This window comes from Pimephales promelas, chromosome 22 (assembly GCF_988280905.1).
Source record: "Pimephales promelas chromosome 22, fPimPro1.hap1.1, whole genome shotgun sequence".
In the NCBI taxonomy this organism is placed as follows: domain Eukaryota; kingdom Metazoa; phylum Chordata; class Actinopteri; order Cypriniformes; family Leuciscidae; genus Pimephales; species Pimephales promelas.
This window is the reverse complement of record NC_142790.1, coordinates 27,863,942-27,880,006: the sequence shown is the minus strand read 5'-3', so window position 1 is coordinate 27,880,006 and position 16,065 is coordinate 27,863,942. Positions and strand designations below refer to the sequence as shown.

The following is a 16,065-nucleotide window of genomic DNA, read 5'->3' as shown; positions in this document are numbered from 1 at the left end:
ATCAAATTACAGCACTTATTTGAAGAAATATTTTGTAACATTATATTTTCACTTTTGAACAATTGAACGCATCCTTGCTAAAACTAAAATTAAGTTATAAATGAATGTTGGTAGTTGAAATAAAATAAATGCCAAAAAATCTATAAAAAAAATTCAGCTAGTTGCCAAACATTTCTCTTTTTCATTTAGTTTAACTTGATGTACTAAAATAACTAAAACTGAAATAAAATTTAATGAAAATAAAACATGGAAACTGAACATAAAAATCAACATTCAAAACTATAATAGTATCTCAATGATTCTAAAATAAATGTTTTGCGAATAAACCTAAAACATATTGGTATTATATACTTAAATTCAGTGTTTTGATTCGTCATGTCATCATTCATAATAGTTTGAGTCACTGTAAAAAAATATTGTTGGTTTAACTTAAAAAAAATAAGTAACCTGGTTGTCTTAAAATTTTAAGTTTATTGAAATGGAAAAATTGAGTTAATACAATGAAGGAGATTAATTTAATCACCAGAAACTCAAAATATTATGTTTTATCTAAGTTTGTTTTGACAAACGAAAAAATGTTGTGATTACAAATCATGAAGTAGTTCATAAGTTAGCTAATATTTCATCTCGATGATCGTATCGCTATTTATTACATTGAGTTTTTCCTTTAAAACTCATTGTTTCCGAACTGTACGTTACAGGTGTAATTGACTGTTTCGTCGTCCTAGAAAGCAAGTTTAACTGCACTGTTATATTGTCATTCACCTTGATCCAGACCTCTATGACTTTCTGTCTTCTGTGAAACGACTTTTTATGGAAGTTTTCTGCTGTCTTTGACATTATCCTACCATGAATATTCTTTAAAACATCTTGTTTTATGTTCCACAGATGCGTGTTTGAAACAACATGATGGTGAGTAAAAAAAAAAGACAGAACTTCATTTTGCGATTTCAAAGGTTTTGGATGAACGTTTACTTCTATAATAAAGCAATCCAAGTCTTAATATCTCTCAAATACGCATATAGTGTGAACCAGTGTAATGACTCAGTCTGGAGGGATCTGTCCTGAGAGAGCAGTTTAGAAATCACTTAAAGCTATTAGTGTATCGCGGTTACAATGAGTGTCTGATTCGCTGACTTCATGAAAAGAGATGAGAGAGAGCGAGCGAGGGAATGTGTCTTTGTATTTGCATGCTAGAACAGCAGAGTGTTCTAAATGTCTTTATAGATGAAAGACAATTAAGTCTTTAGTCATCTAATTACATGCTGTCTCTCTCTCTCCCTCTCTCTAGCTCAGTCTCTCCCACTCGTAACCATTTCTATTTCCAGAACTGATGTGTTATCAAGTTCCATGCACGAAATATTACATTTTAACAGGTTATATACAGAAACCTGGGTGATGTGAGATAAGCTCTAGATGAGCTGTGAGAATGTGAAATGTCAGTCCTTTCTTGCATGTCGCTGCACTGTAAAAAAAAATATCGATGGTTTACCTTAAAAAAGTAAGTAACCTGGTTGCCTTAAAATGTTAAGTTCATTGAACTGGAAAAAGTGAGTTAATACAATGAAGGAGATTAATTTAACCACCAGAAACTCAAAATTATATGTTATCTGAACTAAATAAATTATTTAAGTTGATTTGACAAAAGAAAAAATGTTTTTATTACTACACTGTAAAAAAATATTGTTGGTTTAACTTAAAAGAGTAAGTAACCCGGGTTGCCTTAACATTTTAAGTTGATTGAACTGGAAAAAGTGAGTTAATACAATGAAGGAGATTAATTTAACCATCAGAAACTCAAAATAATAAGTTATCTCAACTAAGTAAATTATTATAAAGTTGATTTGACAAAAGAAAATATGTTGTGATAACAAATCTTGAAAATATTTTTTACAGTGTTGCACTTTTTTCTAAAGCACAAAATGTCAATCTTTGTACTTGCTCTGCCTCTGAAACAACTTTTTTTGTTTCAAATCCCTCCAATTTTTCAACACCTATGTATTCCCAACTTAATTTTTTTCTCTTGCATATCCTCTTTCACTCGTATTAACATCTCTTGATGATTCAAATGGATTGCGGATGGTTTCAGATTGACTTTAAGGATGTGCTGAATGTACTAAAAGTTTTATAGTTCATGCCAGTTTAAGTTTTCGATTTATTTGGACTTAATTGCACGTACACTATCGTTCGGATGTTTGGGGTCGATAAGATTTTTAAATGTTTTGAAAGAGAGTTTCTTGTGCTCACCAAGGCTGCATTTATTTGATCAAACATACAGTAAAAACTGTAGTATTGTGATATATTTTTCTGATTTGAAATGACTGTTTTCTATTAAAAAAGTAATTTATTCCTGTGATCAAAGCTGAATTTTCAGCATCAGTCTTCAGTGTCACATGATCCTTCAGAAATCACTCTAATATGATGATTTGATGCTCAAGAAACATTAATTCTGAAGGATCATGGGACTCTGAAGAGTGGAGTAATGGCATCACAGTGTTAAAATATATTCACATAAAAAAAACTTAAATCTTTAATCATTTTACTGTACTTTTTATCATGAGAGACTAATTACAAAAACATTAAAAAATCTTAATTTTTTCTAACTTTTTGAGCGGGAGTTTAATTCTGACTGACTCGTTTGTTCCAGAATGTCAGGCTTGATCGGCATGTGTGATCCAGTGTAATCTCTGGTGTAATCTAGTCCAGTGTCAGTCTGTAATCTAGTTGTAGAGCTAGACTGTGTCCTTGTTTAGACATCTGAAAGCAGTAAACACAGAGGTCATGTTTATTTTATGCTGACAGCCCTGGAGTTAGTTGATCTGCGTGTGCTGGATCACTCACTAGTGTCTGATCACTTCTACTGATGACCTTCTGTGTTAGTGAAAGTATGTGAAGAAATCTGTGATAAGTGATGCCTTTTTCAGCTGAATGCAGGCGTGTACAATAAAGAATTACTGCTAAGAGGACAGAAACTGGGATATCGGAAGGGACGGTTAGATTTACCTGGCTTTCTCCCTCTTAAGTAAGGCAGACTTTACTATAGGCGATTGCTCTGTATAAAGGTCTGGTGATGAATGGCTCTTGTCCGCTCTCAGGTCCTTTGCCAGTTCTGTGGTGATTTATTCTGAAAGTTTAACAGTATGACCTCAAAACACACATACACATGCACATATAAAGAGAGTGTGAGAGAGTGCATTATATATATATATATAATACACTGTGTTAAAAAAGTGCATTGTTTCTTCTGTTTAAAGATGTCTATAATTAGATCTAAATCAGGACAGAGAGAGGCCCCTTATAGTTACTTTATTTTATAAAGGGGCTCAAACTCCCCACAGGGGTCCACTGCTCATATGTGGGCCATACACTTTTATATGAATCTTTCTTCCAGCGAAATAAAGTTTAATATATAGTCAACAAATTAATGTTTTACTGCTCAGTCCACTAACGATCGGTGAAACAGCGACACAGTGTGTTCACAGTGTGGCATTACAACTACAATAAAGCCTGTGTAAAATTATTATTTGAAAACTATTGACAGTTGTTGTAATGGCTGTACAGTAACTTGTGATTTTATAAATATTATCTTCTTTGTTTATTATTATTTTACGCAAACAGCTTCATAAAACCTATGGTTTACTGATGATAGTGTAACTACAGCGGGCTGTCACCATGTACAGCGCGTGAACAAACTATACGTTATTGACAACCGGTGACAGACAGACGAGGCTCGTGCTCGTGTAACGTTAACGGCTGTGAGGCGCTTTGATCTGGTCAATAATCAGTCTGTATATTTCTGTGAATGCGATTATGTCGGATTATATGAGGAATGTCTGAAGGTAAGATCATTAGACCGGTTTAAAAAGACGTTTATGTGGAGAAAAAAACATTTTGTTGATGAACGCCTACCAAACCGTATTGAAATTGTCCGTTATTTATCTTGAGTGAGCATTACTGACGTTTGTCTCACTATTAAAGTTTTCTGACTTGTTCATAACTTAAAAAAATGTGTTTTAATGTAACTTAACACACGACAGTCAAGACATTTAAACTGGTCGGTGTCTCAAAAGCTGTAACTTAACTGCCTAGACAGCATTTTAGATCATCATATTAAGTTACGCTCCCTATCTAGACAGTCAGTGTTTGTGTCTAAGTGTTTGTGTAGTGTAAAACACATTGTACTGTGTTTTATACGGCAAACGCCTGAAACACATTGACACCATACCTCAGAATGAAGCCAGTATTTTATCAAAATGTGTGCTTTAAGTGTTTAGTGTACTTGTTTTCCTCGTAGATGAATGCTAACTTAAGTCATGATGTTGGATGCACTGGGCGGCTGCAGCGCCATCCCGCATCCCAGAATCCCTCTGACCTATATCAGGTGTGTGTAAAGTGTCCCAGTATCTTCATACATGACAATCTCTATTTGATTTGATCTTTTCTGTATGTTTCCGCTCATCCTCATTTACTCTCTGTTCTCTTACAGATGTATCTCCTTAACAGCCAATACCCGCCCATCCTGCAGAATCACTCTCGGACGCTTGCGGTTCCCTACAAGGAGCTGCGGCACCACAGAAGTCCCTGCGAGTCCATTGGGAACAACTACAGCCCGAGAGGCCAAAATCTGAAAATCCAACATCTACACCGCAGACGTCACTCGCCTCAGTGTCCTCCATCTGCTTGTATCCTTAACAAACATCTTTCATATACTTACACACACTGAATTATGCTTAAATATGCATATATATATATATATATATATATATATATATGACTGCTTGTCAAAAGTTTGGAATTGCTATTTTTTTATGTTTTTGAAAGATGTCTCTAATGCTCTGCAAGGCTGCATTTATTTATTCAAAAAACTATTTTTACACCGTTATATTGTAAATTATTATTGCCATTTAAATGAATTGTTTTCTATTGTAATATATAGTAAAATGTATTTTTTTTCTGTGATCAGAGCTAAATTTTCAGCATCCTTACTCTAGGTAAATCACTCTAATATGATGATTTGCTGCTCGAGAAATATTTCTGATTATTATCAATGTTGAAAACAGTTGTGCTGCTTTATATTTTTGTTGAAACATGATGCACAATGTTTGGGGCAAGTAAGCTAATACTGCAAATATTTTAAAAATAATAGGGGTGTTACAATACCCTCATCATGTCACGATTCGATACATGTCACTATACGATGTACTGATACGATATTATTGCAATGCTCCAAGACATATGGTAAAACTTTAACAAAAAAAATGTACTGGTGTAAATTAGAATAGATTAGGCTTGGATTTAGTGCTGATAACCCAATGCACAGGACAATAGTGACACCAGAATAAAAAATATATTTATGATTCTGAAGCTGAAACTACAGAATTATTTTAGACGGTTATGCTTGAACTCTTTCATTGACTAGCCTAGATTTATTAAAAATAATGTAGGCTACTTTTTACTGGTAAAATAAGAAGACCCACAAATATTCCCCCATTGCATTATTATACATTATATTCAACATTACATATAGCAGTTTAATGAAACTATTTTTTCCTCAACTATATAAAATACATATTGTCACTATCCACCATACATATTGTTGCATTTTTGTATAACGATATATTGACACCTCTAAAAAATAATAATACTTTGATTCAGCAAGGATGGATTAAATTGAACAAAAGGGATATAATATATATAAGAAATATATTTTTAATGTTAAACAAATAAATGTTGTTCATTGAACTTTGTATTCATCAAAAATATTAAGCAGCAAAAAATGTTTTCAACTAGGCTACTATTGATAATTGTAAGAACCATTTTTCATAATCGAGGAATACTAGTAATTGAGCAGCAAATTGGTATATCAGAATGATAATATTTTTCACAATATTACTGTATTTCTGATCAAATAAATACAGCCATCTTTCAAAAATATTAAATGATTCTTTCAAAACTTTTGACTGGTATTACACACACACACTTTAAGTGAGTCCTATCTTAACTTCACATTCAAGTCTGCAGTGACGCTCCGGGTGTGAGGAGGCGACCTATAACCCGAGCACAGAGGTACAAGTTCTCTCTCTCACACAGCAGACACTTTAATTTAAAGGGTTAGTTCACCCAAAAATGAAAATTAAGTCATTAATTACTCACCCCCATGCTGTACCAACCCCGTAAGACCTTCGTTCGTCTTCGGAACACAAATGAAGATATTTTTGATTAAATTTGAGAGCTGTATAACTACCACATTGGCTCCTAAGGGACTGCCTCTTGACGGCCCAAAAAGTCAATGAAGAAAATGTTTAAATATCCCAAGTGACTACCGTGGCTCAACTATATGTTTACCAAGCGACGCGAATACTTTTTGTGCGAAAAAACAAACAAAAATAACGAGTTTATTCGACTATTTTTTTCTTCCTTGTAGGCCAGAACGAGACTTCCTTATAGATTTCCACGACGCATGCGCGAGATTTGCGATCTGCGTACACAGCTTACACTACTTCAGATCGCAGTTCTCGCGCATGCGTCGTGGAAATCTATAAGGAAGTCTCGTTCTGGCCTACAAGGAAGAAAAAAATAGTCGAATAAACTCGTTATTTTTGTTTGTTTTTTCGCACAAAAAGTATTCGCGTCGCTTGATAAACATATAGTTGAGCCACGGTAGTCACTTGGGATATTTAAACATTTTCTTCATTGACTTTTTGGGCCGTCAAGAGGCAGTCCCTTAGGAGCCAATGTGGTAGTTATACAGCTCTCAAATTTAATCAAAAATATCTTCATTTGTGTTCCGAAGACGAACGAAGGTCTTACGGGGTTGGTACAGCATGGGGGTGAGTAATTAATGACTTAATTTTCATTTTTGGGTGAACTAACCCTTTAAAGCAGAGATTTAGAGCAAATGTGTGTATTTATTGTAATATTTACTGTACATCAGGAACCATCTTTTTAACATTACCAAACCAATGCCATCATTCTTAGATGTCGCCCCTTGACACCGAACCAGCAGCTTGAAATCATTCGGCATGAGGAGAAACGAAGTCAAAGAGACCAGGTGGAACCCACAGAGAGAGATTTAGAGGTCAGTATAAAGTAGAGGTTTAGGGGTATAGTAGTAGAGGTATAAATAAATAGAACATTATATAGTTATTGCAAAAAATACAAAAGAGAATTGTATTTGGTCTCTATTTTTTATGTAATGTTTATTTAACCAGGAAAAAGTGTTAACGGACATAAATTCACATTTGCTATATAATACAGTATATAAAAAAATGCCTCCTCATTTTAATACACCACTAATATATAAATATAGATAGATAAAGAATATGTAATTTTTTTAATGGTTTTAAATAAGAACGGGTTCTCTTGCATCCATCTACCAATTTATATTCTTTCTCCTCTCTTTCTGTCTCAGAGGTATTTGTACTATATCACAGAGGGTATTTACGGACACATGTTGGCACCCCACCCACCAGAGCAGATCACCGGTATCCTGAAGCTTGCACCCATCCGTTTCCAAAAGGACGAGCGGAAGATGCAGTGGATGCAGGAGGATCTCCTGAAGGAGGTCCAGAGAGACTATGAATTCAGCCTCCGCAAGAGCATCGGTATGACACACGACACCATCTAGAGTAGATGATGTACACTTCAGCAGGTATATTAATGACAGTAAACAAGTACTATTGACCATTTTGCAAGATGTAAACAACACTGGTCCTGAAGCACTTCCTGTTTCAGTTTTTTAACACTACATAAAAGCTGGGATAAAATACAACCAACAACATATAAAACTGAATCAAAAAGTTAAACAAACATCTTTAAGATGTTTTCTTTACATGTGAAATAAAGAAAACAGTTACAAACTGAAACAGGAAGTGTTTCTGGACCAGTGTTGTTTACATCTTGCAAAATGGTCTATAAAGATATATATATATGTCATCCAATTTATGTTACTGTCTTTTTAGTGCAAGTCAATTTTCATATTTGTGTGGCCCTTTGAATAAGTTGTCTGAAAATTTTCCTAATTGTAATTTGTCTCTTTTTTTTGCAGTCGACTATATCCTGCTAGATCCAGCAGAGAGGGAGCGTCTATCAATTTCTGCTGTTCCCCGGCCTTTCACGTCCCGTGTAATTCGTGCACCAGTTCCCTGGAACATCATGGAAGCTAAAAGCTGGCAGACGGAGAACCTCTACACGGTGAACCCTATGCTGCTCCACATACAGGATCTCTGGATGAGCAGGTCAGCATCTATGATCCCTTCATCATGGTCCTAACATCATGATCCCATTAATGATTTATAAAATTATTATGTTTCGTTTGTAGTTTCTCATCTCTGCGGTTTGTTCGTTTGGACGCCCTGGTCTCAGCCGATCTTCCGCTCTTACCAGCGGAGTTTGAGGAGCTGGTGCGGCAACAGTGTGAAAACACACGAGATGAACTGCTTAACACGTAAGAGACTTTGTGTGTACTGTATGTAAATATTTGTTTTGTGTTTTTTTGTGAGGTCTGGTTTAAGTAACTTCCTTCAGTGGAAGCAGTACAGATTGAGAAGTCGAACAGAGACACATGATATATTTGCTGTCTGTAGGTTTCATTCTCATGTTCACTGTAGTCACCTGAATCCAGCTCTATAATTACATCTCTAAGCACGCAAAGGAAGAGCTGGACGTCCAGGAAGTTGTAATTATAGAACTTTATACAGTAGTTAGTTCCGCTCCTTGAATCTGATTGGTCGAGCAGTGTTTCAAAAGGCCCAATATAACAGTCCAACAGCACTGGGACCTTTCATAGTCAGCGTCACTCCTTTCGTCTGAGTTTGTTCCAGACAGACTGTCAGTCTGGTTGTTAGTGGTTGAGATTTTTAAGTATTTCTTTATGCAGGTTACATTGAAACGTTAGTAGGTAGCGACTAATTACGCGCCGTTTGAATAATTAATTCATACCTTTATGAGTGAGTCATTTGAATCATTCATTCAACCGATTTGTTCATCAACACTGATTCATTCCCTGTTTATTATCATTCACTAAAACTATTTCTAAAACATTTCTCAATTTTGTTTAGTTTAACTTGAAGTACTAAAATGACTAAAACGGAAATAAAAATTAACAAACACTATTTTAGACATTTTTACGACTAAAATTGAAATGAAAACAGAAAATATGAAAATAAAATAAGATTTTTTAAACATTAAATTATACAAATTATTATAGCATATTAATGATAGTAAAATAACAAACAAGTGACTTGTATTTAGAGTGAGTCAAACACTGATTCATTTAGTGGTGAAACATCACGAGTCTTTTGAGTCATTCATTCAAACACTCTGATTTTTTCAGAAACAACACAGTGCTACTGTTTGTTACTTGAAGTTAAAGAAAAAAAATTTGCATTTACACATAAGAGAATATAACTTGAACTATTCAACTACTGATGCTTGTCTGTTTTATCAATTAGTCATAGCAAAGTCCTGATGCTCTCATTTGGATATACTGAACATTTACTGCACTGTGGTAAATGTACATTTGAATAAGGTCAGCGTCATGTGTGGACAATCGTGTTGTTGTTTAAATAGTTCTCCTCGTCTTGGCTACCTTTGTTCTCAACTCTGTATCCATGGTCTCCTCAAACTACCCAGAGAATCGCACACAATACAAGCTTTTAAAGTTTTGAATGAGGGTTTAAACAATGGGGAAATAAAGAGCAATCTGGACCTGCTTTAACACGCAGGGTGCCTGTGGCTCTACAGCAACAGTGAGTGTGAAGTGTTTAGAAGATATACTGCAGGAAGTGGGACCTTCAGTCTGATGTATTCACTGAATGGACTGACTGAATCAGTCAATAACAAGTAAAGTTGGTGATTGACTGGTGTACGTTTCTAAAGCCTTAATTATAGCTTTTATTTCTGTCCATCATATTTTACCTCTCAAAAAACAGTTTTTAGACACCTTTTTATTATAGAATTTTAAATGTAAATTTTATACAATAAGATGACTTCTTTAACTTTTGAAGATTAAGACATTTGATATACTTGCACTTTAGCACAGAAAAACAAAAATCAAATTGGTTAACTGGTATGAACATAACAACTCAAGAAGTGAATTTTGATTCAGCCAAGCAGAAAAATGAAGGTAAAATTGAAAGAAAAATAATAAAAGTTACATATAACATATCACCTGTTTCCTCTGTTGTTTGTGTGTGTGTGTGTGTGTGTGTGTGTGTGTGTGTGTGTGTGTGTGTAGGTGGCTGCCCAGCTGTGCTTCTCTTTTTGTGACCTTTAAAGACTCGTGGTTGCCACTGGTGCCGAAGAAAGCAAGCATGGCCCCTGTAAAGGCCCAAAAACTCTTCTTCTGTGTGGCTGCGCTGATGTCACTGCAGCTGCGCAGTCTGGTGGTCGCATCACTACAGGATCTGCTGCAGTTCTTCCAGCTACATCAGGTACTGAAACCAGTGACACTAGCGACGTTTATATTGACACCTTTTGTTTCCAAATGAAATCATTCTGCTTGATAAATTCATACTCTTTATATGAATGCTAAATAATGTCATGATGCTTATATTTATCAAGCAGTAAATACAGCCCTTCCCATGCCTAAAACGTGTGTCTGAAGCAAAGCCTGTTGGGACAATGATTTGCACTTTTTTTTTTTCACATGGTTACATTACTGACTCTGCTACTAGTCTGATTACGGTCAGATTATTAGGGTCCAGGAAAACCAGAGCTACTGATTTGTTTTGATTCTGATGCTGTCTTCACATTATATAATCTAGTTACTGAGCATCTGCTTGCAGTTATGGGTATATATATATATATATATATATATATATATATATATGAAGAGTTCAGATGCAAAAGCCTCTAAATGCCATTTGAAATTTTCTTCTTTAATGATGATTTTTGTCAAACTTGTATATTTAAGTTCAGTAATTTCACTTAAATAACAATTAATAGGTAATTATCATTGCCATTTAAGTGAAATCACTGAACTTAAATATACAAGCTTGATAAAAATGATCATTCTAGAAGAAAATTTCAAATGGCACTTAGAGGCTTTTGCATCTGAACTCTTCATATATATGTGCACGACACATTTGTCTGCTTGCATGCTTTTTGAGAGTTATTGTGTATATTTATTATATTTGGTATATTGTGTATACATTTATTTACCACCGTAAAAATCACTCTAGCTTACTGTCTTGTGGATCTTTTTGCCTTTTAAAAGACAGACACAATTTTTCATTTAATAAACATTCTTAATAATATACATCTAACATTTCATCTACCAAGTCATACAGGTCATTTGCCTAACTGTTGCTGTATACACTACCATTCAAAAGTATGAGGTCGGTCAGATTTTCTATGTTTTTTTTTGTTGCAGGATGGTAATGATTTTGGGGAGTGTTTTAATGAGCTGCAGTACACACAGCGTCCAGTGTTACTGGTGAAGTTAAGACTCGAGGACCCCAGAATTGCATTCGAACCTTCACTGCAGAACTGCTGGGAGCTCATTCAACAAGCGTTCACACAGATCATCAACAGCGCCCACAACATACCACGGGTAAACACACATATACTTTTATTTAACAAAAAGAGGACTCCCTGATGATTTCTATTGTTATAGTATACTATAGTTTACATTTTTTAAGGAAATAGTCTTTAGTAGAGAGGATTGGTACTGTATGACTTTCATTTGCTTTACTCATATTATGTCTGCAAAGTTCAGGTTGAGTGGCTCCCAATCTTTACTTACATTGGTAAGAGTTATTTTAGGACCTGGGATATGCACACAGGCACATCACTTTGTCATAATTGTACATAAAAAATGAAAATTGAACATCTAGCAGAAGTTCTACACTCTAACAACAACTAGATTGCTTCCATTAAAATGAAAATGAAGTCATCGTTTACTCACCTTGCTGTTATTGTATAAAAAGATCATTTAAAAAAAATGTCACGCTCACGCTTGTCCATATAATGGCAGTGAATAGCAAACACCATCAACCTTTAAAATATTATGCATAAGTATCATAGAATGATCCCATTGTATACCTCCAAGTGTTCAGGGGGTATATTATAGGGTTCGGTGGAAAACAAACCTAAATTGAACGCATTATTTAACAAAATTCCTGTCGTTGATCTTCTGTGCTCGTCTGCACATTCTTGAGACTCTATTAGCACACAAGTTTTGAGAAATCAAGATTAATAATAACGCCATATGAAATACATTCCTTGTACTTTTTTCTCTGAGGTGTATATCCGTCATCTCATGTTTATCATGTTCACATTCTAATGGTCATCTGGAGATATTTATCTCAGAGAAAGTTCACTGACACCTTTTGGATGAGTTCTAGGAGTTGTATTTTATGTTGTGTTTTTATTTATATTGATGACTTAATTTTAATTTTTGGTTGAACTATCCCTTTTAATGAAGCTTCTGAGTTTAGGCACAGTGTAAAGCAGAAAAAAAATCAACCTAATACATACTTAAACCATCACTTTTAAACCAGAAATCCAAATGAGTGATCTTTTCTTACAGGTGGAAGTTAAGCTTTTCCCAGAGTGTGGACAAACATTAATTCTGAGCTCAGTAAGACCCGACGAGTCGCTGGTGATCGACATCATTAACAGAGCGAGAGAGATCTTTCAGAGGAACACCGTCGGGCCCCAGAGGTCCGCTATCATTCAGAGAGCATGTTTTCCAGTGGAAAAGCTTCAAATTAAGATTGAATCACACTGTAGTTTGTCTGTGCTTGTGTAGGTATCTGGATGTGTATAAGAAGTACACGGATGCACTGGACCGTCAAGACATACTGAACTTCCTAAAAACCAAACACTCACTGCAGGGCTTTATTAAGGTTAGCTTTTCTAGTGTGTGCATAGACAACACAAGGGTGAAATGCTTCCTTGTAAAGCAAGATGTTTCTTCTTTGTGACCTGTAGAAAATCACAGGTGTGCAGAACATGTGGAAGGAGATCACATCACTGCATGTGACAGTCCCTCTGTCCCTGTTCTGTCTGGATGCGGTGAACCTGAACCAAGATCTGTGTGACAAGGCAGAGGATCTCATAGATCTTCTTACCACGTTTGTGATGGAGGAGAACCGAGAACTCAACAAGAGGTGGGTGGAAACAGTCTGAAATGTTCTTCACAATAAAGCCAAGTTTAGTTTTGTGGGCATTTTAAAGTGGATAATTATTTTTATCACTCAGGAAATACTGTCAAGAGCCAGAAATACATTATCACCATGCTTTAAGAAATAAAGTGTAATATAAATGAGTCAAATGGTATATGAACAAACCCCTCTGTAAAACCCTTTTACTGTATGAAAAGTTTGCTGTATGAAAGTGCGTCTAAAGTGAGATTTCTGACTGAGAATAAACTCATTTTAAGAAAATGGCCTTTAAAGCTATATATTATAATTAAATTTTGGATGGTTACTTTCCAGTAGTCTGAATAAGACAAGTTATGGAAGGAGAATATCTCAAAATATCAAAATTGACCAATGCCTGAAAATTAGGGCTGTCACACGATTAATCGCGATTAGTCGCATCCAAAATAAAAGTTTGTGTTTACATAATGTGGATGCACTGTGTTTAATTATTTTGTGTAAATATAATTTATATATAAAATATTTATATTCACACATAAAAATAGCTGTAAATACAATAATAATACAATAGTTTTACCTGCAGTGACTTTTAATATTTCATTATTTGTCTTATTAAACTTCCTGTTGTCTTCAAAAACATGTCACGTTATTTAAATGGAATTATTTTGTTTTTAGCTGATTTTTAGTTGTTAGCAGTTTCATTAGCTATTTTCACACATTGTTTGTATGAGGTATTATATTATACCATACACCGTTTATAGCATATAGCATTTATTATTCTACAATAGTATCTGCTGTCGTTACGATGAGATTACGGACAGAATCACGAGCAAGATAAGTAACACAGAGGAGCTGGTGGAGTTAAACCAGTACCTGAAACACACAAGTGAAGTCACCGTACACAAACTCCGCCGTGAGATTGAGGAAGCAGCCAAGAGACTTGACTTCCTACTCGACTATGCCACCCTACCAGGTAAACGTCCTTTGCATGCGTAATGTGTGGATGCAAATACTTTTAATACTACTCAATTACAGTTTTAGTAATATTTCAACCCACTTGTGTGTGTTTGTCTTCTACATTTGGGGCAGTCTGGGTCTCGTGGGAACATTTTTTTCTTTATCCTTAAGACTTCTTTCTTCACAGTTGAGGATATGATGTTGTTCAGCACTGTGATCCACTGGCCTGAGCAGATTATGTCATCGATTGAATCCAGTAAGGAAAAACTGAACAATCAGAAACATCAGGCTGAGATCAATCTGATGAAAAGGTGCTTAAACACGGATATACAGACACACACACACACAACTTTAACTTTTATTTATATATTTAGCACATTTAATAGCAACGTTGTTGCCCAAAGTGCTTCACAGTTAACTAAAAATATTAAGACATTCATTTATAAACACATATACACACACAGACACGGACACATATCCTACACAGCTTCAATCATACGTTTCATCCTCAGAATAGGGAAGTTAGAGGAGACGATGAAGGTACTGCAGAAAGATTTGGACATCTTTAAGATGAAAGAAAAGATGACTTTGGAAGAGAATAATAACAATGTGGAGAGACTCAATCAGATCAGCATCAGCATGGAAGCCGCTGTCAAAGAGATAGAGGTTTGTGTTTGATATTATCACTCTTTTCCAAGTGCCACCTGGGTCAAACGCAATGCAGATAAAACATAAATAAATAATAAATTAAAATGGCAGATGAGTCAAGACAAGATAATGACTGATTATGAATCCTGAAATCAAATAAACCATTTATGTCTTTTTTTTTTGATTAAATAAAATGTAAAAATGTGTGTTTATTTCAGGGCATTAATAAAGAAGAGAGTTTGCTGGACAAAGAACAGAGTCAGTTTCCCATCTTAGAAACAATAATGGCCAAGAAACAGCCGTACGACCAGCTGTGGATCACGGGTCTGGATTTTCAAACCAAATCTGATGTGTGGATGACTGGTAAAAACACATGCTATCATATTTCCAGTTGGAATTATTATATCTGATTGGACAAACATTTTGTATAATAAAGAAAGACATCCATTAGTCCTGTCGATGATGTTGAAAACATTGTTTTTCCTGTTGTGTCTGGATCTCAAATATATATATATTAAGCATCTAAATCAGTTTGGCATGTGACTATATCTTTATTGTTGTGTGAGTGTTTCATAAGTCTTCTGTATTTGCTCTCGAGGTCCATTCCGAAACGTGAACGCAGAAACGGTGTCAGAGGAGTTAGCAAACATGTGGCGCACCATGTATAAACTTGCAAAGACGTTCTCAGAGCGGACGGCTCCCAGACGTGTCACGGAGAACTTCAAGAAAAAGATTGACAATTTCAAACAACACCTGCCTCTTTTGACAACTATCTGCAACCCAGGCCTGAAGGACAGACACTGGGAGATGGTATGACATTAGGATACATAACGCTTTATTTATTAGTGAAACTCACAGGGAAAGACATTTTTGACTTTGAATCATTTGGTTGCTTTGAACAGGTCATGTATTTTTTTTCTTCAAAAGTGCTGCGTTTAGCTAAATTCTGCTTTATGGCAATAGCTTAAATAGAAAAAATGTATTAACTAGGGCGGTGCAAAAATTAATTGCGATTAATCGCATCCAAAATAAAAGTCTGTGTTTACATAATATATTTGTGTGTGCTGTATATAATTATTTTGTATATATAAATACACACACATGCATGGATATATTTAAGAAAATGTGTTATTCATATATATATATATATATATATATATATATATATGTATATATATTATATATATATATATGTATTTATATATATACAGAATTTAAGCGCAAATAATTCTTAAATATATACATGCATGCCTAGGTATTTATATATACAAAATAATTATATACAGCACACACAAATATATTATGTAAACACAGACTTTTATTTTGGATGCGATTAATCGCAATTAATTTTTGC

At 34.8% G+C, this 16,065-nt stretch overlaps 1 protein-coding gene across 1 annotated transcript in view; it reads left to right on the top strand.

The window, feature by feature from the left end:
• The window catches only part of dnah3 (dynein axonemal heavy chain 3), a 47,997-nt gene that overhangs the window by 4,060 nt on the left and 27,872 nt on the right, over window positions 1–16,065 (top strand). Inside the window, exons 2-19 of the mRNA XM_089125941.1 lie at window positions 889–912; window positions 4,295–4,381; window positions 4,487–4,682; window positions 6,015–6,066; window positions 6,979–7,078; window positions 7,412–7,604; window positions 8,048–8,237; window positions 8,321–8,446; window positions 10,238–10,433; window positions 11,375–11,554; window positions 12,533–12,666; window positions 12,755–12,851; window positions 12,937–13,115; window positions 13,895–14,079; window positions 14,251–14,374; window positions 14,576–14,729; window positions 14,930–15,074; window positions 15,310–15,521. Of these exons, the coding sequence (XP_088982067.1) occupies window positions 907–912; window positions 4,295–4,381; window positions 4,487–4,682; window positions 6,015–6,066; window positions 6,979–7,078; window positions 7,412–7,604; window positions 8,048–8,237; window positions 8,321–8,446; window positions 10,238–10,433; window positions 11,375–11,554; window positions 12,533–12,666; window positions 12,755–12,851; window positions 12,937–13,115; window positions 13,895–14,079; window positions 14,251–14,374; window positions 14,576–14,729; window positions 14,930–15,074; window positions 15,310–15,521 (2,556 nt within the window). The 5' untranslated portion in view covers window positions 889–906. The remainder of the gene's footprint in view (window positions 1–888; window positions 913–4,294; window positions 4,382–4,486; window positions 4,683–6,014; window positions 6,067–6,978; window positions 7,079–7,411; window positions 7,605–8,047; window positions 8,238–8,320; window positions 8,447–10,237; window positions 10,434–11,374; window positions 11,555–12,532; window positions 12,667–12,754; window positions 12,852–12,936; window positions 13,116–13,894; window positions 14,080–14,250; window positions 14,375–14,575; window positions 14,730–14,929; window positions 15,075–15,309; window positions 15,522–16,065) is intronic.